The 27,290-nt window shown below is 41.5% G+C and overlaps 2 protein-coding genes across 5 annotated transcripts in view; one reads left to right on the forward strand and one right to left on the reverse strand.

Annotated features, from left to right (window-relative positions):
• ERICH1 (glutamate rich 1) overlaps nt 1-967 on the reverse strand; it is a 201,872-nt gene extending 200,905 nt beyond the window's left edge. Inside the window, exon 1 of the mRNA XM_082249555.1 lies at nt 742-967. Coding sequence (XP_082105681.1) covers nt 742-892 — 151 coding nt within the window. The 5' untranslated portion in view covers nt 893-967. The remainder of the gene's footprint in view (nt 1-741) is intronic.
• Nucleotides 1-27,290, forward strand: part of DLGAP2 (DLG associated protein 2) — a 1,392,398-nt gene that overhangs the window by 2,291 nt on the left and 1,362,817 nt on the right. The gene's annotated exons all lie outside the window — the stretch shown is intronic.

Raw genomic sequence — 27,290 nt, forward strand, 5'->3', positions numbered from 1 at the left:
TGTCAAAACAATTTTTTTCATAAACAATTGGTCTTTCTTAAAATAAAATAACTGTTTGTGCCACTTTTTTTTGCTGTTGATCTCCTGTAGCCTATTTTCAGATGTTTCCTCTACATGTGCGGGGTAATATGTGACAGGAAGCAGGGTTGGGGGACAGGGACAAAGCATGGTCACCCTATTATTTTATACAGGATTTTATAGTGCCAACAAGTTACGCAGCGCTTTACAATATAAAAAGGAGACAGTACATTTACAATACAATAAAATACAAGAGGGTTAGTAGGGTCCTGCTCATAGGAGCTTACAATCGAATAGGGTATGATGAGGAGTGCCTGAAGCAGTACCTTCAAGGCAGGTATTATTTTAATAAAAGATGTAGATTAAAAAATAACAAAAATGACTTTTGTAATCACGTTAGCATGCTCACTGGATAGTTTAGTGATCGGGTTTATAAGTAAATGCCCTGTATATGCCTATGATCAATGTTGGTTATTCAGGGACGGTACTAAAGTGTAAAGGCATTAATCCTATCAATGCACTATACAATCTCTGTACAGTTTCTAGACCTGCCAAAGCTGTGTGATATGGGTGCATATGTAAAAAAATCAGGAGGATCCTTTAACTACATCATGAATGATGGTGTAAGTAAAGGAGATCAGATTGTTGAAGTGTATGGTCACTGCATAGTGGATGGTCACCTAGTGGGACTAGTTGGGATCGCTTAAGTTTTCAAGCTGAAACTTGCCATCCATCCATCTGGCGTAGTGTAGGTATTGTCATAGTAGAAGCGATCACCGTGTGGTTGGGTAGAGGGATCCTCGTATAGAGTGGATAGGATGAGACCGCAGACTTGTTCAGCTGTCCGCTGTCCGCTGGCAGCGCTGCTGTCCATGGTGCTGAAACAGATCCCCAGTGCCCGGCCGGGGAGAGCACGCACAGTCAGTGTCAGTGAATGGAGAGGGAGCTCTGCGAATGACTCACTTTTACAGAGAGCAGCTGAGCTCCCTTTTCTGCTACTCAGTCTAAAATAAACCCTTTTCCACCCCCTCCTCGCAGGTGCTTTGACTGAGGGAGGATTCAAAAGTCTAACAGATAATACAAATTTGTCTGAGGGGGTGGCATCTGTTCTAGATGTACATTTGGTGGGTGGTAGGTAGTGGTGCCATTAGAACTTTTTTCTTTTTCTGTCTGTTACATAACTAGTCACCCTCAAGTGTGAGATGAGCTCAATCGAAAAACTTTATTTGCTTTGCCCTCGTTCACATCGGCGCGATTTAACAGGTTAAATCGCGCGACAAATCGCAGCCGGCAATGGCACCGTCCCAATCGGTGCGACACCGCACCAATATCCAAAAGTAGTTCCTGCACTACTTTTGGTGACTTCAATAGACAACTGTGCATGAACACCCCCCCCCCCCCCCGCCAAAGTCAGATTGAAATGCGGCTTTGAAATCGTGCGAGATATAGTCGCATGGTTTCAAAGCTGCATTCGATGTGAACGAGGGCTTATAAAGATTTGGGACTAGAATCCTTTCTTTTAACTGGGACAATGACTTTTTGAATGCGGGTTCAGAGAAGACTGCCCTTGTCCTTTCATTGATCATTTTATGACAGTAAAGTATTACCTATGAATGTGTTAGTCCATTTGGCCTCTAAATGCATTCTTCTTTGCATTCCATCTTTAGTTCACAGTCTGCATAAATGAGATTTAGCCAGTGTGCTGGGGTTTGGCTGCTGTCCAGCTCTCTGTAATGTGCAGGGTGCTGAGTACGCCTATGCAGCACACACTGTATTCATTAAGCCACTTCACAGAGTGCACATGGTACTAGCTTTCATGAGTCCCACTGCGGCTGTTACATTTCTCAACAATGGGACATTTATCACTTCTTTGTTTCCACATCTTCTTGTAAAGTTACTAATGTATCTACTATAGTTGAATGTAAATTTGAGACACTAGAGTTGAAAAATAATAAACATATCTATACACATAGACGCACAGTCATGTCATCCATTTGGATTGGATTTGGTTATTTAACCTTTGTGGTTTTGGTTAGAAAGGATTGCACTCTGCAGATGCAGAACCACACCTGTCAGGAAGTTAAATGTTTTATCCTGCACTTTATTCTGCACTGCAGATATGAACTAAAGTTTATCCCTATAAATAAATCAGTAAATACATATATCAATACGCTTTTATTTATTTATTTATTTTTTCACAAAAAAGTGCTTTATTGAAGTAATAAAAACAAGTAACATTTGAACATACAGTGTTTGTAGATACACATAGCTTTTATTAGATTTGGGTATAAACTTCTAAACTTAGGAAAAAGACCAGCTTACTAAAAAGGATAACATAATACAATGCAGAAATACCCTGTAAAACAAAACAATTTTTGTATAGATATAAAAAAGCATTATAAATACCTTTCTTGTCTTTTTTATATACTGATCACATTCCCCCTCTTCTCCGCTGCAAAAGAGCCGGGGGGGGGAGCAACAGCACACTGAGCTTCCCAGTGAATGGTTGTGCAGCAGGGGCATGTCAGAACAAGTTTGATTATTAGGGGAGAGTACACTAAGTTCCCAGCATAGCTAGATAACTTACCACGGTGTTCTCCCCTGCTTAGTGTGGTCAGTTTTTTAATAGGAAAGCAGAGTGACTGGCAGGAACACCAGGGATTTCACATAAAGTAAGCAATACAAAGAGAACAGGATAAATAAAGTGGCTACATTTGGGTAGCACAGAGGTACACTCACACATTATAACCTAATTCTATATTTACTCCCACCCTTGCCGCCACCATAGATGACCACATTTGGGTAGCGCAGAGATACACTCACACATTATAACCCAAAGAAAACAGGATACTTTCTCATACAAGTAAGTACATGGTACAGAAGGCACATATCTGGAGTATACCTTACAAATTAGAGCTGCGCTAGCATATATTGAGTGCATCCATGAACCATGCATTTAATGAAGAAAAAAATATTCAAAAATAAAGTCCATCCAGGTAAATTACTCCAGTGCAAAAATAGTGAAAATGAATGAAGAAAGTTTTTGGATAAATCTAAATGTAATAAATCAGGCTTCCTCCCATGATAATAACACTCAAAGTGAGTATCCTCCACAGTAAGGATTGCCTGCTTACCGACTTGTAGAGACCTCTCAGGGTCAAACATGCCCGTCTCTTAAACCCAGCCAGGGCCTTGATCTATCCACAGAAAGATAGGCAAATCCCACCGATCACAGGCAGCACTAACGTAGGATCAGCAAGCAGCATACAATCACAAATGCAGACCTCCTCAGAAATAAACCTCCGCTAAGGGTGTTCCACTCATTGCCGTTCCCCAAAAGATATAAAACTTGCCATAGTGTAATTCCATACAGAACTGTACATGCATGATTAAATAAGGACCTAGGAATATGAAGTGTTTGGGTAACGAACGTTTAAGGCTGGATTCAGACTTATGTATATAGAACCGGCTTTTAATGGAGCTGTTTCACACACCTCCAGGGGAGCCGCGACCCACATTTGGAAAGGGTCCTGTGTGTCTTTGGCTCTGAATCATGGGCAAATTCATGCAGAAATTCAGGCCTGGCTCACACCTAAATCAGTGAACAGGGATGTCCCAAACTGCCTGCTGTGAACCGCGGCTGCAGCATATGTGAACCCAGTGGTTCTGAAGGCTCAAGGTTTTTCACCATAAGGCTTTTTATGCATTAAGGTAAAAAACCTTCTTGGTGCAGCTCCACCCCCCCCCCCTTATACTTACCTAAGCGCCATCTTGATCAAGTGATATGCATGAGGGCAGTGGCTCTCCCGGGTCTCTCTCTCTTTATTGGCTCCCACAATCAGAATACTTTATCAATCACAAAAGGGAAATTATTGAGACGGCCACACTCAACAAAAACAAAACAAGATCATAACAATGAACAGAACAAGACACAATGACATAACAGAATTTCCAATAATAGCCATTAGCACCAAATAAAACAAATTAAAACTATACTCTAATAAACCATCCATACAAATAAAATACAACATAGAATAATTAACACAGATTAAAAAATAACAGAAAACCAAACAACTGAAAAGCAAATAATGCACCACTTTCTTTAGCATTACCCCAAATAATAATTGACATAATACCAACATACGTTATACCTACTGTAAAACTCCTGATCATAAACCAGATTTAAATCTTCACCTCCAGCCCTCACAGAGAAGAATTATACAGTATACGTTGATGGCCACAGGCAAAAATTATTTCCTTTGTTGCTCTGTGGTGCATTGTGGTTGTAACAATCTGTCACTGACGGTACTCAGCAGACTGATAAGAGTATTGTGGAGTGGGTGGGAGGAGTTGTCCAAGATTGAGCGTAGCTTGAACAACGTTCCCCTTGACCAGTGAGTCAATGAGGAGAGAGCAGGGGGTGGAGTCAAGCCACACTCTGTTTATGAATGGACACACAGGGCGTGGCTCGAGAGCGACCCTCCTCAAGTGCCCCCAAAGCAAGAGGCATGCTATTGGGGGCATTCGGCAGGTGGGAGGGGCCAGGAGCGCTGGCAGAGGACCCAAAAAGAATAGGATCATGGCTGCTCTGTGCAAAACCATTGAGTACCACAGAGCAAGTAGGCATACCATGTATGTTTTTTTAAATTCTTTCCTTTAGAATCACTTTAAAAATAAAATACATTACCAACTTCATTTATAAATATTGTTTTCTTATTTGGTTATATTAATAAGGAAAAAGATGCAGTAACCCACAGAAACAGTCATAATTCAATTTAATTTATTGGGCATGCCTACAGTAAAGTTAAAGTGGAATTAAACTCTGGAATATACTCACCTAACCCTCCAACAATGTAGCATTTACATTCCTTGCTGGCCACTGTCATCTTCTCCCCAGGTGCCAGGTTTTTGGGCCTCTTGAATGGCCGGTGGGGATGATGCCATCCTGCATATGTGCACGGGAGTCAGCACAGCCAGAGTGTGCCCGGAATGCACCAAGTTAGGTTTAGATCCTCTATACATAAAATTAATTGCTTTTACTTGCAGTGTGCTACATATTACCATTGCATGTAATTGGATCTAGAAATTTACTAAGGCTAGGTTCACACCTTATTGCATCTGGAAAGTGGTTAAATTGCGTGCTTTCCCGATATGCACAGAAACACGCTGGAAATTTTAACTGTAAGTTGCTTATGTTTTTTAATAAATGATTCTCATGAATACTACCCCATAAGAGGCTTCTTATCTCCTTTTCTACCTGCCCGTATAATCTCAATATATCAGTGATTCCGACATATAAAAATTAAAGTTAAAACCCTATCCTTTAGGACAACGCTTTTATCCTTGATCCAAAGCTCATTTTGACTACCTGTAATAGGGGTCAATTTTGTCTGGTAGGTGAGATGTGCATGTGGTTGTTGGTGGAGGCAAGCACTGACCCTGGAACACAAGTGGCTTGTTGTTTGATGTTCATTCAAGTGGAATTTCTACCAATGTATATGGAACTGTTGTGGGACTTTCTTTGAGCACAAAATCCGCATTGCACGTTGAATTATGTTATATATATTTATTTTATGAGCGTGGTCTCTTCTTCTTCTTCTACAGAAACACACTGCCCTTTAGCAGATGCTCAGCAGTGCCATTAATTGTTAATGGCAGCCCCACACATCTGCTAGCATGTGCATTTTTTGCTTGTACCAAACTGCAGCAGCACCATGTGGTTTGGTGCATTTTTTTTGGAAAAGGTGTAGGGACAGCCAATTAAAATTAATGGTTTGCCCTATACAGGACAAGCTGAAGTTAGAAGCTGATTGGTTACTGTGTACAGTTGCTCTAAATTCTGTATGAGCCAATTATAGTAAATTCCCCCCTTTGTGTTTGTTACAGTCTTTGTTATCCATATGTCCACACACACAATTACACTACTTTTATTACCTCTTTATACAGAGGAAAGTTTAACTTGGTACATGATACCAGTAAATGTTGCCCTAGAACTATATGCCGTTATCAGAATTTGATCAATGACTGTAAAAAATCCAGTTTCTCTTTTAATTAACCTAATTAATTATTTCTATGATTTGATGAATTTGTAAAGAAACATAATTTTCACTGAGCTGGGGATTTTTCTTTTTATTCTAAAAAGAATTTTAAGTACAGTACATTGTTGCTTTATTTTAAAAAGCCTGTTGTAGATAAGTCATTAATTTCATAAAGGTAATTGTCCTTTTTTAATCAACATAAATTGTTAGAAAATATAGTAAGGTCAAGACAAAACTCCTTAAGATGTGAGGTCATTAACACTACATCAATACATTTTAGTAACACTTTTTTTCAGTTTTGTTATTGGTCCCTATATTAGTCTTGATAATTTAGTTAAACACTCTTGTTTTCATACCAATGCTGCTATTTGTTGTAATTTGGGGACAACATTAGTGTGTCACTGGTCACTTTTCCAGTATGCAACTAGTTGCAGTAGACTGCTGCTTGCTGGGACCAGGCCACAGAATAATAAAGAGGATGACTTAAGCCTTTCAGCTAGAAAATAAGACAAAATGTTCTTGGCACAGACATGCATCATCTTGTCAGAGCCTTTTTTCTGCTTTATATCCCACCTTTCCACATGATACTAGCTACGGTAAAACCAAAAAGGCCTTTGTTCTAAAAGCAGAAGGTTGTCCCAAAATAAAAACCTGCAGCCCCTTCGGTGGGGGGGGAGGGGGGATAGTTCACTTCTCAACCCCAACACTTTTTAGCTGCAGAGGCCTGGGGTGTATATATGCCATGGTTGCGATACTTTGCAGCTGTGGCAGGAGTTATTCCCCTTGTGCACTCAATGATTGCGACCCATTGAAATGAATGGGGGTGATTGTGCAGGGTCCAAGGAGTTAAAGCAGGTGACGAGGAGGCGATACAACACTATGATTAAGGCCTGATAGCTGACAGCAGTTTTTTTATACTATTTTAATAAAGGATATTATCCCAAGTGCCAAATTTTCCTCTAGTGATCCATGCTATACAGAGGCATTGGCAGCCTGACAGTCTGAGCACTGGGTGGAGCTAGGAATTGAGAAGGTGGAAGCGCTAATACACCTGTTTCCATTTAACTCCTTCTCACTGCCTGTCAATCCCCTTAATTGATCACATGTATGATGCTCTCTGAAGAGCCATCTGTGTTTGAATTACTCTTCAGAGAGCATCATACATGTGATCAATTAAGGGGATTCTATGACTGGTATGGCAGTGATCGGGGACACTGGGACTGGCGTGGCAGTGATCAAGGACATTGGGACTGGCGTGGCCGTGATCAGATACACTGGGAGTGGTGTGGCGGTGATCAGGGACACTGGGACTTGTGTGGCAGTGATTAGGAATAATATAACTGGTGTGGCAGTGATTAGGGGCACTGTGACTGGTGCACAGGTGATTAGGGACACCGTGATTGGGCAGCAGTGATTAGGGACACTGACTGGTGTAGTGGTGTATAGGGATACTGACTGGCAACACTGGGCTGGTGACATTGTACTGCTGTGGCAATGATCAGATGACAATGGTTTACGGCGCTGACAAATAGTACCATGCAAACGTTTTAGGCAGGTGTGAAGAAATTCTGTAAAGTAAAATGCTTTTAAGAATTTATATTTTATTGTTTATTTTTATCAATTTAAAAAATGCAAAGTGAGCGAACAGAAGAAAAATCCAAATCAGATCAATATTTGGTGTGACTAGCCCTTGGCTTCAAACCAGCCTCAATTCTTACATTTTAACAAAGTCAGGGATTTTGTAAGTATAGAATCAGGTGTATGATTAACCATTTATACCAAGCAGGTGGCAATGATCATCAATGTCATATGTAAGTTAAAACACAGTCATTATCTGAAACAGTAACAGCTGTGTAGGAGACTTAAAACTGGATGAGGAACAGCCAAACTCTGCTATTAAGGTGAGATTGTGGAAGAGAGTTTCATATCACAGGTCTTACATCATGGCAAGACTGAACACAGCAACAAGACACAAAGTAGTAATATTGCCTCAGCAAAGTCTCCCCCAGGCAAAGTTTTCAAAGCAGACTGGGGTTTCAAGATGTGCTATTCAAGCTCTTTTGAAGAGGCACAAAGAAACAGACAATGCTGAGGACCGTAAACGCAGTGGTCAGCCAAGGAAACTTTATGCAGCATATAAAATACACCTCATTCTTACTTCTCTTTGACAGTGAAAGATGTCCAGCAGTGCCATCAGCACAGAACTGGCAGAAACCAGTGGGATCCAGGTACACCCACCTGCTGCCCAGAGAAGTCTGGCCAGAAGTGGCCTTCATGGAAGAATTGCGCCTTAAATGCCATAACTCTGACGTGTAAACAAGGCCAATCGACTCAACTATGTACGAAAACATAGGAACTGGGATGTAAAAAATGGCAGCAGGTGCTCTGGTCGAAGTCAAAATTTGAAATATTCTGGTTGTAGCAGAAGGCAGTTTGTTCAAAGGGCTGGACAGTGGTACAATGAGTGTCTGCAGGCAACATTGATTCATGGTGGAGGTTCTTTGTATGTGTAGGGCTGCATTTCTGCCAATGGAGTTGGAGATTTGATCAGGATCAATGGTGTCCTCAATGCTGAAAAATGCAGGCAGGTACTTATCCATCATGCTATACTATCAGGGAGGCGTGTAATTGGCCCTACATTTATTCTGCAGCAGGACAATGATCCCATACAAACAGCCAATGTCATTAGGAATTATCTCCAGCATAAAGGAGATCAAGGAGTCCTGGAAAAGATAGTTTGCCCCCTCCGACAGAGCCCTGATTCTAACATCATCAAGTCTGTCAGGGATTACATGAAGAGACAGAAGGATTTGAGGCAGCCTACATTCACAGAAGATCTGTGATTAGTTTTTCAAGATATTTGGGACAACCAACCTGCCAAGCTCCTTCAAAAACTGTGTGCAAGTGTACCTAGAAGAATTGATGTTGTTTTGAAGGCAAAGGGTGGTCACATCAAATATTGATTTGACTTGGATTTCCCCCTCTGTTCATTTACTTTCCATTTTTTGTTCATTGATAAAAATAACCTATTAACACTTCTATTTCTGAAAGCTTTGTTTATTTACAGCATTTTTTCCACACCTGCCTAAAATGTTAGCATGGTAGGGTATACTTCATAATTTTTTTTACACCCTAAACGTAATCAATAGGCACAGCATAAACTTTTACTTTGAAACATCAGCATTAGAGTAGCAATAAGAACAATAGTTATTTTTGACAATCCAATATAAGCTTACTTGAAAAATCTCCTTTTATGTTGTAAATGCTGCTTGTCTGCTGGCCATCTCTTTCCATAACTGTCTGGATTCCCTGCATGCTTTGCAGCTTCTCTTTTGCTGTTAAAGGGTAATTCCGCTTTCGTTGGGAAAAAATAGCAAATAAAGAAAAAACAATATAGCGTATACAATTCATATTGTAATTAAATGTTATTAAAAATTACCTTTCCTTTTCAATCTGCAGCTGTTATTTTCAGAAAATGCAATGCAACATGGCTTCCTATGCTGTTCTACACAAAATGTGTACTAACCACACCCCAGAAACATAATTTCCTGCTTGTGTGATTGGCTCATAGATTTTCCCTGAAGTCTGCCTAAGATACAAGTCACATTTATGGCATCCCCTGCAACAAAAATGTCATTTTTGGTGAGATACTTCCAATAGGAACATGTCTAAAGGGATGCAGGCCCAGAAGCTTTCCTCATTAGAGCACTGCAGGTGCCACAGCTAACAGGAAACCACTCCCATTTGACCCACTCAGCACTGAGGAACAAACAATTATTTCTTCAGAATAACAAAATGTAGGAATCTACAACAAAGTTTGTTAATATCCTTGTAATGTGCACAGATCACCCAGAGGGGAATGTTTTTTCTCAAAAAAGTGGAGTTACACTTTAGCTTTCAATTTCTAAGGACTATATATCCCATGATACCTTGCTGCCTGCAAGCTGCAATTCCTGTACTGACTCCGCCTCCTACAACTCCTCCTCTCAGCACCTCTATTTCAGAAGGCAGGCTCTGGGAAATGTGTGACACAGCAGTGCCTACTCACAGGACATAGTGTATATGTGTCATAGAATTCAAGGAAGTAAATGTGTGGGGATCTGCACAAAGTAAGTTTGCAAACTTCACAATTGCTCAGATTCTAGTTAGGCTAGAAGTATCTGCAATACACTCTGGAAATTAATATATGGTTTTTCATTTTGATGATTCAGATTAAACCCTTAGTGACGGAGGGTAAAACAAATGTTAATGCCTGAACACAATTTTGCAAATTTGATATGTGTTGACATGCTAATGGCATAATTTGCCATCAAAGAACAACCTAAAATAAATTCTTCAGCTCCTGACAATTGCAGCAATACCACAGGTGTTTATGTTATTTGTTGTTTCTACCCGTAGTAAGGCCCAGAAACAGTGGTACACATTTGGTTTTTTATCCTACCTAAAACATACTGACACTGAGTGCCGGTTCACACTACTCCGACTTGTCAGGCGACTTGGACAAGTAGCTCCCAATGCTGTGCAATGGAACCGTTCTAATCAGAGCGACTCAAGTCGCTCCGACTTAGGAAAAGGTTCCTGTACTATTTTTGGCGAAGTCGGAGTGACTTGCATTGACTTCTATTATGAGAAGTCGTTTGCAAGCCGCGATGAAGTCGGGCTTCACGGGCGACTTCAAAGTCGCCCGAAGTCGGGGCGACTTTGAGTCGGATTAGTGTGAACCGGCTCTGATAATAATTTAAAACATGCTTTTAAAAAAAAAAAATCCTACTCAAACTATACCAACCCTGATCTTTGACCCTTATCTTGACCCTGATGCTAACCCTGGCACTGACCTAGATCAAACCTTGATCTAGCTTTTTTTTTTATTTATTTTATCTTTTTTTTTTTTATATTTTTTTACACACTTTTTTTCCATTTACATCTTCATCTCCTGTATCTTTCTTTCCATTTTGAGAAGAGAAAATAAACACTGGGGTGGGCTGCACCATAACTGATCACTGTGACAGCCAATCAGAGGCTATCACAGCGGTCAGGTGACCCAGGAGCAGGAGTCCGTTTGCCTGTGGCTCTTGGTGAGAGCATTGTCTCTGTGCTGAGAGCATGAACACAGGTACGCAGATATGGGGCCTCACTGATAAAAGTCCACTTCCGTTAGGCCACAAATCTATGTACAATCTGTGGGAAGGGAGTAGGCTAGAAATAATTAAAATAATGTATAATTTTACATTTTGCTCATAAATACACATTGTTTATTTTATCAAAAGATAAGAGCCGGTTCACACTGGGGCGACTTGTCAGGCGACCTGGTCGCCTGACAAGTCGCCGTGGGTCGCCTGCCATAGATTAGCACAGGACCCGTTCTAATAGGAGCGACACAAGTCGCTCCGACTTAGAAAAAGGGTCCTGTACTACTTTGGGGCGACCTGGAGCGACCTGCATTGACTTCAATGATATGAAGTCCGTGCATGCCGCTCCGAGGTCGCGGTGCGCACTGTGCACCGCGACTTCACAGGTCGCCCCGGCAAGTCGGGTCGCCCCTATGTGAACCGGCTCTAATAGAATGAAAAAATGTAAATAAAAAAAATGTTGCAAGTAAATCACATTTAAAAAATAAAAAAACAAGAAAGAGATACAGTATGTGTGTGTGGGTGTGCTTGTGTGTTTGATTGCTTAACCATACCTTGCTTCTCTTAGAGTAGCTTGCTCTTATTAGCCCTTTCATTAGCCTCTGAATTGTAAAATGTAGTCAGCAGAGGCAGAATAATCTGTCAACCTTACTGATTAGAAGTTTGAATGCTTATATATTTCTTTCTGAAAGAATTATATAAAGCAGTATTTCCTGAATTATTGCAAATTGCATTGAATAAAAAATGCTAATAGGACACTGTCCAATTCAGTGGAGGCAGAATACATGCAAATAAAAAAATGACTAATGCTTCTAGAAAGCTTTTGGCTTGAGACCTTTAACACCTAGGTTATATTTGACACTGCTGAACTAAATAAAAAAACATAAAATACTATACCTATACTGCAGGACTGGAATGTGAGAAGAAGTAGCAGCACTACTGCATTAACCTCTTCGGATGTGTCTAGTAAGCCCAGAACTTGACAAAGTTAAAACAAGCTAATGGGCTGTTCTGCTCCTCCCAAGAAACCAGGACCACAATCACATCACCTAGGATGGCGAGCTGGAGGAGATCAGGTACCGGATAAGCTCAGTCTGAACCCAAAATTTCCAAATAACAGCTGTTAAAATCCACATTTCTGGTTCACAGCTATCAATGTCTCTATAGAGTGTACCTGTCATTTTTTCAATGCTACCACCTAGGGGGGCTTTTAGCCCCTTTCGATAGCAATAATAGTAAGCTTAAAAAAAATAGGAATATGTTAAAAATGTAAAACCTAATAAATAACAAAAACAAATTAAAAAAACCCCCGTCACCCTGCGCATACACATATGAATGTAAAATCACACCTAGGAAGTGCATGTGTATGTAAACAATTGCACAACACATTTGGTATCGCCGCACACACCATAATGAAAGAAGTTCTTGGTCCATCATTTACATTTAAAGTTATTGTAAAGGTCAATTTTTTTTTTTAAATAACAAAAATGTCTATGCTTTCCATGGGGCACTCGTGTGTGCTCGCACCTAAGACCCGCTATTGCATCTGTTGACATGGCTCCGCCCCCCCCGACTTCCTCATCACTGGCTTTGATTGACAGAACTGGGAGCCAATGGCTCCTGGTGCCCCAGCAAAGCCAGCGAGTCCCGGAAGTGAGGGGAGAGAAGAACTGCAGATGTGCAAGGCGCTGGTTTGAATAAGGGCTTAGGTAAGTAAAAATGGGCAGGGGGGATACTGATGGATAAACATTTTTTTAATTTAATGCAAAGAATGCATTAAAGTATAACATGTTTAGGCTTTACAACCAGTTTAACTTGATGGACTGTAAAGATATTTAAAACGTCAACTATTATTTGGGGGTTCTAATTTTTCACCATTTTGTGAGTGCACGCAGGTTTGAGATTTGACATGTTTAGTACCTATTTACTCAACACTACCTCATCTTTTTATTTTCTTCAAAGAGATGTGGATTGGATTATTTGTGTGCACTATTGTATTTTTTTTTTTTTTGTGAAAATGTAGATTTGAGAAACAGTTGCGTAAACATGGTGTAACATAAAATTTTGCAACTGCCAACTTTTATTCTAGAGGACCTTTGCATTCTACAAATATATAATAACCCAAATTCACCTGAGAATATGCAAGGTAATTAGCAGCGCTACATAGTGAATCAATAAACTCAAAATAATCAATATAAAAACTCTAATAACCATGTATGTTATAAGACTCAAAATAAAACTGAGGTATCACCCAGTGATAGAAATAGTGACAGTTAAATTTGTTGTCATGTGACATGCTGGATAACAAGTCTTTTCTAATTTTTGACTGCAGAGGGAGGGTTTTTTGGGGTTCCAAATCACTGCCTGAGTGTCATGGACACTTCTAATTGGATGTCCATATTTGGGGTCCTATCTGGCTTCAGAAGACTTCAGTGTCAAGATGAAGTCATGATAAGGTAATCTGTTCTTAAAGCCCTTTTAACAATACTTGCCATTTGATGACCTCTTCAATTTAAATGCTTTTTGCTATGCTATGCCATTGATCCAAAAGCTTAATTAACCTTTGAGAAACCAAGTGAGGACTTTTCTACTTTCTTGCTCCTGCTCAGAGACTCAAACATTACTGATGTTGGAGATAACCAGGCAACTAGCATTTTCAAAGGGAGGTCAAAAATGTCAGTCCCCATATTTATTTCAGTAAAGCTTTTCTTAAAGTGTCATTAAACCCACCTGACCATGCTTTATACACAGTATATGTAGTGTATGGTATCATTACACTACAAGGATCAATGCTTGTGATTGACAATGAAGCACTTCATCATTGCTGTTTTGTTTATCAGGCTACATATCCCTGGAAAAAATGCCAGGTTTTTGAGATGTAAAGCCACATTCATAGGGGCTTTTTGGACAAGTGTGAATGGCAGTGTTAGGAATCTGCTGATTTGGAAAATTAGGAAAGACAATTATTATTTTCACACACAGAATGGGCATATGTAGAATTAAAACACATTCTGCTACTGATCCTGAGTATGGAGATACCACGTGCGTGATGTTTTTTTAAGTGTTTGGACTGATTATGTACCAGACATTGTATCTTATCACAAAAATCAACCAATTGTATCAAAAACAGTGTACTGTAAGACTCGATTCACACTGCCGCGACTTGTCAGACGACTTGTCAGCCTGACAAGTCGCGGTCCCTCGCGGTCCATTGACTGCTACAGGACCCGTTCTAATAGGAGCGACACAAGTCGCTCCGACTTAGAAAAAGGGTCCTGTACTACTTCAGGGCGACCTCAGAGCGACTTGCATAGACTTCAATTATATGAAGTCTGTGCAAGTCGAGCCTAAGACGCGGTGCACAGGACTTCAGAAGTCGCCCCCGAAGTAGTACAGAGTCGTGTCGCCATAGTGTGAACCGACTCTAAAGGTCGCCTCTGTACAAATGGTCAGGGAATATAGCTTAGTGTAGGGCCACCTATAGCAGTCCCCATTCATATAAGCCAACAAGCCTAGCCTACTGGTAGGTGGCTGCCCCCAGTAATCCTATGTTCACTGGCCAGGAAGTACATGAGACTGAATAAGGGAGTAACAAAAGAGTTCCTGTGGTTCTAGGAGTGCAGTTGTCCACAGGGGATGGCTGGGACTGATGTCTCACAGGAACATAGTCAGTTGGACAGGCAGATGGGTTGGTTTAGGCAGAAACACAATCAGCAAACAGGCAAAGGATTGAGCCAGGCAGCAGATATAAACAAGGTTAATAAACAGCCCAGTACAGCTAGCAGGTGGAGGCAACAGTGCGATGGTGACAGGGACACTGTTGATGGCTGCACTGGCTGTGGGGATACTTTACTGATGTGGTGGTGATCTGGGACACTGTTGATGGCTGCACTGGCTCTGGTGACCCTGTACTGATGTGGAGGTGATCAGGGACACTGTTGATGGCTGTGTAATGGATCAACCGGCAAACCGACCAGGTACCTCTGACGGATGCTCCGGCACCCCGACCAGGTACCACCATTGACGGATGCTCCTAGTGCTTCTTGAGGGCTGCAAACAATCCACCAGACACCATAACCGCTTCAGACCCCACAAACTGCCGCAGCTTAGTTGGGGTCCTGCCATCTCCTACCCACCCTGGACCTACGACAAGGCTCCAGGTTCCAGTGGGTGAACTTCTCCTTCTCCAGAGAGGGCAGCAAGAACAGGAACAAGCTCTTACAAGAGCTTAGTGATTATCCAAGGGAGTATGAAGAACATAGTAATCCCTTGTAGCAGGTTCCCCTAATGAGAGACAGGACTCTAGATTGAGGGCGAAGTATAACTCAAACTTTAATGGTACAGCTGCTCTTTTATGCAGTTTTCCCCCACAAGGTTATCGCCCAGGTGGACCTTGTTGGGGACAGGACATGACATTCACAATCCAATGAAAACAGAGTTTTACACTCCCATACATTGTACACAATCCCTCCCCTCTGGCTGATTACAGTATCACATGCAGATGAAAGTGTATACAGGAACACAATTAACCTAAACAAATTATCTAGCCATCTGGACAGAACAATGCGAGGTCATTAACATTTAATAATGGGACAGACCCAATCCACATTCCCTTTCAAAACACAGACAACTCCAGATGTGGAGGTGATCAGGGACACTGTTGATGGCTACACTGGCTCTGGTGACCCTGTACTGATGCGGTGGTGATCTGGGACACTGTTGATGGCAACACTGGCTCTGGTGACCCTGTACTGATGTGGAGGTGATCAGGGACACTGTTGATGGCTGCACTGGCTCTGGTGAACCTGTACTGATGTGTTGGTGATCTGGGACACTGTTGATGGCTGCACTACATAGATATTTGGTTCCTCAGGCCAATAAGGGGTGGGACTTTAAGGCAGGTTTGAAGAAATGCAATATATGCGATTGTGCGATTTTTTTTCAAAGTTTTTCATAAAAACATATTTATTTTCAACTTCATACAAGTATATTGTGCTTTGTTGGGCAAGAGACCCATCAGTGAGTAGGTGCAAGAAAATAAAGGTGTGACACTTGTGATTATGGTGACTTTAGAAACAACTTCCCTGACATCCATGCGTTTTGGATGTTTCAGGGGGCGTCTAAAATCCAACGCGTTTCGGCTTCTGGCTATCCGGCTGTGCCTTTTTCAAGGGTTCACCATATCTACAATCATATTATTCATCATTAATACAATATAAATAAAGTGGTTTCTTTTGATTGTATCATCTATATTCAGTAATCAAAAATTTGCTTACATATTATTTTTTGTGCAGACTTTTAAGATCAGTGTGTGGAGGTACCTCTCTTTTTCCGGGGTAGCAACAGGATCCCCAAGAAAGATGGAGTGCGGTAGGGATTTGGTTTGCTGAAAAACCAATGTTTTAAGGGGTTAATATCATTATTTTCTGGGGTTAGGCTTTGGTGTCATATATATCTGAATCTCATGGGTGCTGCACTGGCTCTTGTGGCACTGGCACTGGTGTGGCAGCAATCAGGAACACTGTTGCTGGCTTACAATGATCTGGTGACATTGGGGACTGGTGTGGCAGCAATTAGAACACTGTTTCCGGCTACATTGGTCTGGCAGCACTGTGAAAGCCGTGTTGGTGATTGGGGACACTGTGATTGGCTGCACTGATCCGATAACATTGTACTGCTGTGACTAGGGATTAGAGAAAATGTCTGGCTGCACTGACATACACTTAAAGAGGATATATTAGGCAGAAAGTGAGCATGTTGTCCCTGAAGTTGATATGTTAAAATCAGAAAATATGGGCAAGCATAAGGGTTTGAGCGACTTTGATGAGTGCCAAATTGTAATGCCTAGAGGACTGGCTCAGAGCAACTCCAAAACTGCAGCTCTTGTGGAATGTTCCTGGTCTACAGTGGTCAGCACTAGGGATGATCGAACGGTTCGGGTCGACCATCGGTTCGACCCGAACATTGACTGTTCGAAATTCGGCCGAATTTCGAACTTTTTGCTGAAAAAGTTCGGAATTCGGCAACCAGAACCGACCAAAATGCAATGGGACAAAAACTGGGCTTTAAAAGCCCGTGATTGGACCAAAACCATCAGTAAAAGCCTATTGAGGGGGCAGGAGGATGCTAGGAATGTGATTGGAGTGACTAGGGGGCCCAGAGGCCAATCAGTAGTGAATACGCCCCCCAGTATATAACATAGCCCTGCCAAATCTCTAACATTGTAATACAGGGACTGTGGAAGAGAGTGGAAGCAGTTCTGTTACTCCTGCTTCAAAGTGTCATTTAGCAGTTATTAGTGTGAGGAAAGGGATATCTAGTGTAGTTAGGGTACTATTTTCCACTATAGTTAGATTTAATCAAATAGTTATTTGGTTCCTCGGACCAGTGTGTGGGACTTTTAGGCAACTTCATTGCCTAAAAGTCCCACACACTGGTCCGAGGAACCAAATAACTATTTGTCTAATTACCAGGGATGTTGGCATAACCACACATAGGAATCTTTAACCTATTACTTGTACAAAAACCTTGGTTTTCTAGAGCTCAAAACCCAAATCGTATAGTTAGATTTAATAATCTAGTTTCTGTAGGGAAAGTGTTAAGTGTCAGGGGACCGTAGTGTAGTGTAGTGTAGTGTAGGGTTAACTGACTCTGACTGCTATGGCAGGGTGACCAAACCCTTCCATGTCAGGATGACCGCCATAGAAAGCCATAGAAAAAAGATTGTTTCTATTAGAATTGCAATAGAGCAGGATAGTGGCTTCGCCCCTGTCACACCCGGCTTTTTGTTGCAGGCGTTTTATTGGGCTTTTTTGGGGACATGTTTGGAGGCAGGCATGACATCAGAATTTCTGTGTAGGGGTATATATACACACACACATGTATGTATATATACACATATATAGGTGTGAAAGTAGCAGAACCCTATGCCTGCGCTAATTAAATAATTAACAGGCATAGGACTACGCTCCTATCACACCTATATGTGTGTATGTGTATAAATACATATAAGTGTGTGTGTATATATACCCCTATACAGAAGTTCAGATGTCATGCCTGCCTCCAAAGATGCCCAAAAAAAACGCCTGCAACAACACACCTGGGCGTTTTTGTAGCAGGCGTTTTTTTGGGCATTTTTTGGGCGTCTTTGGAGGCAGGCATAACATCAGAACTTCTGTATAGGGGTATATATACACACACACATGCATGTATATATACACATACACATATATAGATGTGAAAGTAGCAGAACCCTATGCCTGCGCTAATGAAATAATTAACAGGCATAGGACTTTGCTCCTATCACACCTATATGTGTGTATGTGTATAAATACATATAAGTGTGTGTGTGTATATATACCCCTATACAGAAGTTCAGATGTCATGCCTGCCTCCAAAGACGCCCAAAAAATGCCCAAAAAAATGCCTGCTACAAAAACGCCCTGGTGTGTTGTTGCAGGTGTTTTTTTTGGGCATTTTTTGGGCGTCTTTGGAGGCAGGCATGACATCTGAACTTCTGTATAGGGGTATATATACACACACACTTATATGTATTTATACACATACACACATATAGGTGTGATAGGAGCGTAGTCCTATGCCTGTTAATTATTTCATTAGCACAGGCATAGTGTTCTGCTACTTTCACACCTATATATGTGTATGTGTATATATACATACATGTGTGTGTGTATATATACCCCTACACAGAAGTTCAGATGTCATGCCTGCCTCCAAACACGTCCACAAAAAAGCCCAATAAAACGCCTGCAACAAAAAGCCGGGTGTGAAAATAGCGAAGCCGCTATCCTGCTCTACTGCAATTCTAATACAAACTTTTTGTTTCTGGCTCTGGACATGCTACAGAGCTGAATCTTCACAGGTACACTTTTTAGACACCCCAATAATTTTTTCAATAATTGGCTCTCTATCAAAAATGACAATTTTTAAGAACTTTTTTTTGTGTGATTAATAGTCCCTGGGGCATGACCCAGAACCCTAGGCACTTTTTAGGGGCATTTATTGGGTTTTAGGGCTTCAAAATTGTGTTTTTTGATTACCGAAGTTCGGGTCCCATTGATTTCAATGGGGTTCTGAAATTCGGGCCGAACTTTCGGGAAGTTCAGGTGTTCTGGTCAAACCAAACTTTTCAAAAGTTCGATCATCCCTAGTCAGCACCAACCAATGGCTCGAATAATAAAAACCAGTAAACTGGCATCAGAAGCATGAGTGGCCAAGGTCATTGATGCACGTAGGAAGCGAATGCTGGTCTATGTAGTCTGATCCAATAGAAGAGCTACTGTAGCTCAAATTGGTGAAAAAGTTAATGCTAGTTCTGATGAAAGTTTTTAGAACATACAATACATCAAAGTTTGCTGCGTATGGGGCTGTGCAGATGAAAAACAGTCAGGGTGTACCAGAGGTGGGGAACTCGAGTCACATGACTTGACTTAAGTCAGACTTAAGTCACCAGTTTGAGGACTTGAAACTTGCTTGACTAAAATTAATAAAAGACTCGACTTGACTTTGACTTGGTTATTCATGACTTGAGACATGACTTTGACTTGAGACATATGACTCGAAATTACTTTACATTTTTAAGTTATTAAATATTTGCATTTTCTCAAAATGTGTTAAAGCAAAATGAATGTGCCTGTTATGTTACTGACACCACAGTCACTTAAAACACCTCAGTGTGTTCTGATTTTTAGGACACTGGCTGTTTAACAGTGGAAATACTTAACATGTTTTTAGTGACTGTGGTGTTGAAACATGACCGGACGAAGGATTTTGAGCTGTTTGGGCATTCAAAGTGTTTCTTTAATATGCCAAGAAAAAAGCACTAAGCAGTTTTGTTAATGTTGAAAATAAAACAAAACCTTTCCTGACCACTGACTTTTAACTGATTTAAAGGTGAAAATTGAGGTAGATCAGTATTTTGACTTGATTCGTGACTTGACCAAAATAAATGACTTGACTTGACTTGCTTGACTTCTAGCAGGGAGTCGACTTGACTTGCTTGCTTTTCGCCACAGTAACTTGGGACTTGCTTGAGACTTGAAGGTTAAGACTTGAGACTTGCTTGTGACTTAAGGCCCGTACACACGTAGCGATTGTCGGCCGTAAATATACGGCTGCCATCCGATCAGCCGATTGTCGGCTTGTTAGTATGATGCTTCCGACAACCGACAGCTAATTTTTGGCCGAACAGAATCTGGCGTGCATACTTTAAAATTTTTGTTGGCCGTCACCAGAACGGCCGATTGTTCGCCAGTCAGTACAGAATTCGGCCGACAAACAGCAGATTAGCAAGACTGGGCATGCTCAGAAAAGAAAAAACACACGGAAAGTTAACCATCACATGACATCACTTCTGCAGTCGGCTGTTGTTGGCCGACAAAATTCGTGTGCAGTCTTTAGCACTTTTCAGCCGACAGGACAGCACCGGACAAAAGACGGCCGATCGTTCGGCCGACAATCAGTGCGTGTGTATGGGGCTTTACTCCCATGTCTGGGGTGTACATGCTGACCTGTGTCTACAGCCAAAAGCGCCTACAATAGGCAGTCAGCATCAGAACTGGACCATGGGAGCAATGGAAGAAGGTAAAGCACATCTTTGACGCAACTTTTGGTGCGATTTTGATTAAACTATGGGCTTTAGGTCACAGTGAGTACCAAAGATGTCCAAAGTCCCATGACAAATCGCACAAGTCTAAATGGACTCTCAAGGATAAACACCTTAATTGTCTAGACTAGAACAACTCAATTACATCCTGTGTATTGGTAGCTAAGAGCCACCAACAACAACACCATCTGGTTACTAGTCGCCTATTAAACTTTCAATTTAATTTCTGGCTTTACTAATCCCTAGTTGCAGAAGCAGGAGCTGTTGGTCTTTATTTGAAAGCAAATTCAGGAATCTCTGACAGCTGTTTGACTTGCTTTTATGGTCTTTAACAAATCTCCTGTTAAGTGATCATTTTTACCTGTCACTATGTTACAACTACTTTTCCTCTTGTTTTTAAACTGTCCCCACTTCATACGTTAAATCTGTGTTTTTGACAGCTGGGCCTGCAATTTGTGCATGGGCAGTTAAGCTTCTATGGATCTCTCCTTCGTGCGTCATGTTGTATCAAATGCTCTCATATCAAAGTTTGACACACACCTTTTAAAGTTGATTTTGACCGCCGTCTGGACCTTATTTTTTAATATTTATTTTTTGAGGAATGCTGTACAGAGAGAAATGTAAAGGTTGCAATTGCAGTTTTGAATTGATTATTTCCTGGCATTCATTCTCATCTTCTGGCTTCAATGTCATATGAACCACTGGCAAGAAACAAGTATGCAGATCAGGAATTCTGATTTTAGCATTACTCAGACTTCAATGGCTGCATGCTTGAAACTGATTAGGAAGCGGGTGTCGACTATATTCATTCAGACAGAAGCCCTGCCGTGCACCACATCTCACACAGGCTGGAGTTTGTCTCAGGTGAGCAACAGCATGCTCTTATCTGGTATGCTTGAAATTGTGACTCAAAAGATAATTAAACCCAAGTCACCCAGGCAACTAGCATTGGAGGTTAGCAATGGCAGCTTAGGTACACTAAATTATCAAAAGTAGTGGGACAACTGCCTTTATATGCACATGAACTTTTTGACATCCCAGTCTTAGTCCGTAGCCATTCTTCACCATTGGTGATTTAATTCTTGAGTAAGCACGTGGCAGTTACATCATCTTGGCATCTGGCTCTTGGGCTCTATTTCAAGCAATGCATTTTTCATGCCTTTTGCTGTTTGCAGAAATACAGGACATTTTTTTTTAAAATGGGTTCCTATGGAACTCATTCACATAAATGCATTTTTGTGCCTCTGCGTTTTTGGAAAGGATCAGGGACTTTTTTTTTTAAATGCAAAACGGTGCATTTTTTTTTTTTTTTGGTTCAATATACTTTAATGGAGAAGCTGCAGAAAAGCATGTATTGCGTTTTTATTGCAAACTTGGTGCAATTTGTGTTTTTAAATCTGCCCAACAACAAATTACCCCCCCCCTCCCCCCCAAACCAAGGGCATAAAAAACAAAAATTGCAGAAAATCGTGGTTAAAAAAAAAAAAAATAATAATAAAAAACAGTGGAAAGCACAGCAAAAAGCACTGCAGAAATCCCTCAAAAACAACATGCATAGATGTGAAAAGAGCCTTAAGCTGGCCATACACTATACAATTTTCCTATTCAATTTCCTTTAGATTTACCTTCAACTATGTAATGCAAGGGACTGTCTTGTTGCATACAAATTAAAAGTGTTTAGGTTTAACCTCATATTATATGGTTGTGGTAAATCTAAAGTAAAGTTGTACAAGAAGATAGTAGAATGTATGGCCAGTCTTACTCCTGAGATCTTGCAGGTGCTGCTATCAGTGTCCAATTAAGGTTTTGTGGCAGAGCAAAACACATACTTTCTGCCTGTCAGTTTTTCAGGCGGATCTGATCGGATGCTCCATGCATCCCTATGGGGCAGCGGATGTCAGCGGAGACAAATCCTCTAACACCCACTGCTCTCTGATCCGATCCTGTCTGTGAAATCCAGACGGATGGAAACCCTATTTTCCATCCGTCTGGCAGATCGGATGAGAACGGACAGGCAGTCCGTTCTCATCCGATCACCTCATAGAGGACAGCGGGGATCTGACAGCTCAGCCTGCGCACACAGAGCAGAGACGGAGCTGTCATCCGTCTGCTTAGCGGGAATCGGCGGATCGATCCCCCGCTGAGCAGAACTGACCTCGTCGGACGGTGCACCATGTGAAAGGACCCTTAGAATCATACTATACCCGCTAACACTTTTTTCTTTAATTGGTATTTAGTTCTGCTTTAAACAAAAATTTTCAGTTTAGTATAATAAATACTTCAGCAAGGACTCTGCTTGGTATCAGAAGAAACTGACAAATTATAAGGTGGTATTGGCTAAAGAAAAATCAAGCTATTTCCTTTCTGGGATTTTTGCATCAGATTAGGAGCACTAGGCACATTATCTTGTATAGGTTTTTTAGATAGTCTGCATTTTCTAAAATATTAAAGTGAGTAATGGTCTTTGTAATCTCTTATCAGTTTAGAAGTCCATTAGCATAATTACTGTGTCTGCACACAGACTGAGTTATACAGCATAAATACAGCCTTTGCCAACATTTTCCATTAAGGCCTTTCCTGTTCATTGTTGGAATAACTGTTCTCATGATTTCAGGTAGTTTTTACCTTATTCTCAAAGTATGTTTTTTTTTTTTTTCTTGACAGTTATCACAGAGTAAATGCATTTTCATGCACAGTACACTAAACCACCCCCAGCCCCCCTGGGTACAACTGTGATAATAACCCTATACCCACAATGAACACATACCTCCCTGTTCACTTTAGTTGCATATCACCTCCCTGTTCACTTTAGTTGCATATCACTGTTCTGCTTAGAATGGCTTTGATGATTTAGTGCACGTTTTCAGGAAAGTACACTTCGGCCGGCCATACACGGAGCAAATTTCTTTCTTGCAACCACGGGTTGCAGGAGTGGTTGCAAGAAAGAAATTTGCTAAATTCCCACACCAACACAGACAGTGTTGATGCGGGAATCCCTCCTGCTGGGCCATTGTTTTCTCCTGAAGGGGGGGATAAGACAGTTATTGCTAGCGGATATAGCGGCCACTAGTGATAATCGCTGGTAAAACCTGGCATGATGGCTGTACCTGATCGATCAACTTGGTACATTCAGCCTGCCAATACACGATTCCAATCTCGGCCAGTTACTGCAGAATGGATGGTCAGAGACTGCAGACAAACTACAGGAGATGGTCAGGGACTGCAGACATAGTACAGGAGAAGGTCAGAGACTGTGGGCATACTACAAGAGACGGTCAGAGATGGCAAACATGGCACAAGAGATTGTCAGAGACTGCAGACACAGTACAGAAGATTTTCAGACTGGTTTAGCAGACTTGCCCTGTTTGCTCACTGTGTCCATCTTCTCAGTGTTATGTGTCCCATGCCTTTCCGCTGTGCCACTGCTAGGCTGACCACATTGCAGAAGCAGGGAGGACCTGGGCGAGTTGTCACATCCGCACATAGACCTGGGCCTGTACAGATCATAGGGGTGCAGTGTTAGCAGACCCTCCACATTGGGCTTATACAGACCATACACAGGGGCAGCCCCTCTTTCTTCTTCTTGGCTGCAATACTGCCTGGATCTGCTGCTCTATCCCCTGCCAGTCTGCCTGCAGCTGCTCTCTGTCCTGCCATGGCCTCCAGTGCAGTCTCCTCCCACCAGCCCAGCAGGATGACACTAAGTATAGTGTCATTCTGTTGGGCTGGTGGGAGGAGACTGCACCAGAGGCCACAGCAGGACTAAGAGCAGCGGCAGGCAGACTGGCAGAGGATAGAGCAGCAGATCCAGGCGGTATTGCAGCCAGGAAGATGATCTACAGCGGGACTGGAGCTCCGGTGAAAAAGATCCTTTCATGCCGTGCTCGGCCGTGCCCCCCTCAGAACTCCTTCACTATTTGTAAAAGGCGCAGAGCGGTGCCATGATATCACTGGCTCTGCGCTTGGCCCACCCCTCCTTGGACAGACAGTTAGCAACCCTGTGCATGGGCCCCTCCTGATGACCGGGCCCCCTATATGTGTATCAGCTATACCCCTCTGATGGCGGCCCTGCTTGTCCGATGGGTTTTTTCAGAGTTAGCGCAGCCCTCTACCAGGAAATTTATTGAGATGCTGATTTCATTTTCCAGCAGGACTTGGCACCTGCCCACACTGCCCAAAGTACCAATACCTGGTTTAATGATCATGGTATCACTGTGCTTGATTGGCCAGCAAACTCGCCTGACCTAAACCCCATAAAGACTCTGAGGGGTATTGTCAAGAGGAAGATGAGAGACACCAGAAGCAACAATGCAGATTAGCTGAAATCACTATCAAAGAAACCTGGGCTTCCATAACACCTTAGCAGTGCCAGAGGCTGATGGCCTCCATGTCACACCACATCGATGCAGTAATTCATGCAAAAGGAGCCCTGACCATGTATTAAGCACATACTATACTTTGCATGGACATACTTTTCATTAAGCCAACATTTCTGTATCAAAAATACTTTTTTTTATTTTTTTATTGGTCTTATGTAATATTCAAATTTTCTGAGATACTGATTTTTGGGTTTTCACTAGCTATAAGCCATATTCATTAAAATTAAACTAAAGAAATGCTTGAAATATATCACTCTGTGTAATGCATCTATATAAAATACACTATATTACCAAAAGTATTGGAACGCTTGCCTTTACACCCACATGAACTTTAATGGCATCCCAGTCTTAGTCCGTAGGGTTCAATATTGAGTTGGCCCACCCTTTGCAGCTATAACAGCTTCAACTCTTTTGAGGAGGCTGTCCACAAGGTTTAGGAGTGTGTCTATAGGAATGTTTGACCATTCTTCCAGTAGCACATTTGTGAGGTCAGGCACTGATGTTGGACGAGAAGGCCTGGCTCGAAGTCTCTGCTCTAATTCATCCCAAATGTGTTCTGTCTGGTTGATGAGGTCAGGACTCTGTGCAGGCCAGTTAATTTCCTCAACCCCAAACTCGCTCATCACTGTCTTTTTATGAACCGTTTTTGTGCACTAGTGCGTAGTCATGTTGGAACAGGAAGAGGCCATTCCCAAACTGTTCCCACAAAGTTGGGAGCATGAAATTTTCCAAAATTTCTTGGTATGTTGACACCTTAAGAGTTCCCTTCACTGAAATTAAGGGGCCAAGCCCAACCCCTTAAAAATAACCCCACACCATAATCCCCCCCCTCCACCAAATGATTTGGACTAGTGAACAAAGCAAGATCCATTAAGACATGGATGAGCGAGTTTGGGGTGAAGGAACTTGACTGGCCTGCTCAGAGTCAGGACCTCAACGCAATAGAACACCTTTGGGATGAATAAGAGCAGAGACTGCGAGCCAGGCCTTCTCATCCACATCCATGCCTGACCCCACAAATATGCTTCTGGAAGAATGGTCAAACATTCCCATAGACACACTCCTAAACTTGTGGAAAGTCTTCCCAGAAGAGTTGAAGCTGTTATAGCTGCAAAGGGTGGGCCAACTCAATATTGAACCCAACGGACTATGACAGGGATGCCATTAAAGTTCATGTTCGTGTAAAGGCAGGTGTCCCAATAATTTTGGTATTATAGTGTATATGAGTTTCACTTTTACTGAAGTAAATTAACTTTTTGATGATATTCTAATTTTATGAGATGCACCTGTATGATAAAGGTGTAAAAATATCAACGAACAAAGCAAACAAAAAAAGTTTTAATTGTTAATAGCTTATAAAATGAAAGTGAACAAAAAAAAAATAAGCAGGGCAATTATAATTAAATGGAGGAGAATAAGGAGTTAATTAAGGCTGATTAGAGTTAATAAGAGGTTAAACAGAGGAACATTTAATAAAAAAACAAAAAATTAAATTTTCTTCTTTTTACTCGACAGGTTGTTTTAAACTGAATTCATCTGCAGATTGAAGCTCATCCCTTTTGATCTGTAGATGAAGAAAAATAGTAAGATACAAAAAGAGAGCTGCTTTCTGAGCAGCTGTGCAATGTTGTTTATAAACATTGCCTGGGTGCTTTTTTTATTTTTATTTTTTGACGGCTCCAATTGCTAGGACTTTAGTTTACACTTCAGCTGTCAACAGGGAACCCCACTGACAGCTGTATAGGTCATTGATTGTTAAGGACGAGGCGGCCCCGCTCCTTACCGACCAATATTTTTCCAGCTTTTTTTTTACATTTCAGCAGTCAGTGGAGGAATCCCACTGTCAGCTGAAAGAACCAAGCCTGAAAGTTTTGGTTTCAGGTATCAGAGCATATGCACGAGTAACGATATTCGTGCACATGCTTAGTATTGGCACTGTAACCAATAACGTTATCTGTATCGGTGCAACCTTAATTATTACATTTTCCAACAAATAGTGTTACTATGCCAAATGTCAATAAATTTGCATCAGGATGTACTGTATCTACAGTATATCCATCTATCTACCTCTCAATAATTAATTTCTGCCACTAGATGGCAC

Source organism: Pelophylax lessonae (genome assembly GCF_965119305.1).
Source record: "Pelophylax lessonae genome assembly, chromosome: 3".
Lineage (NCBI taxonomy): Eukaryota > Metazoa > Chordata > Amphibia > Anura > Ranidae > Pelophylax > Pelophylax lessonae.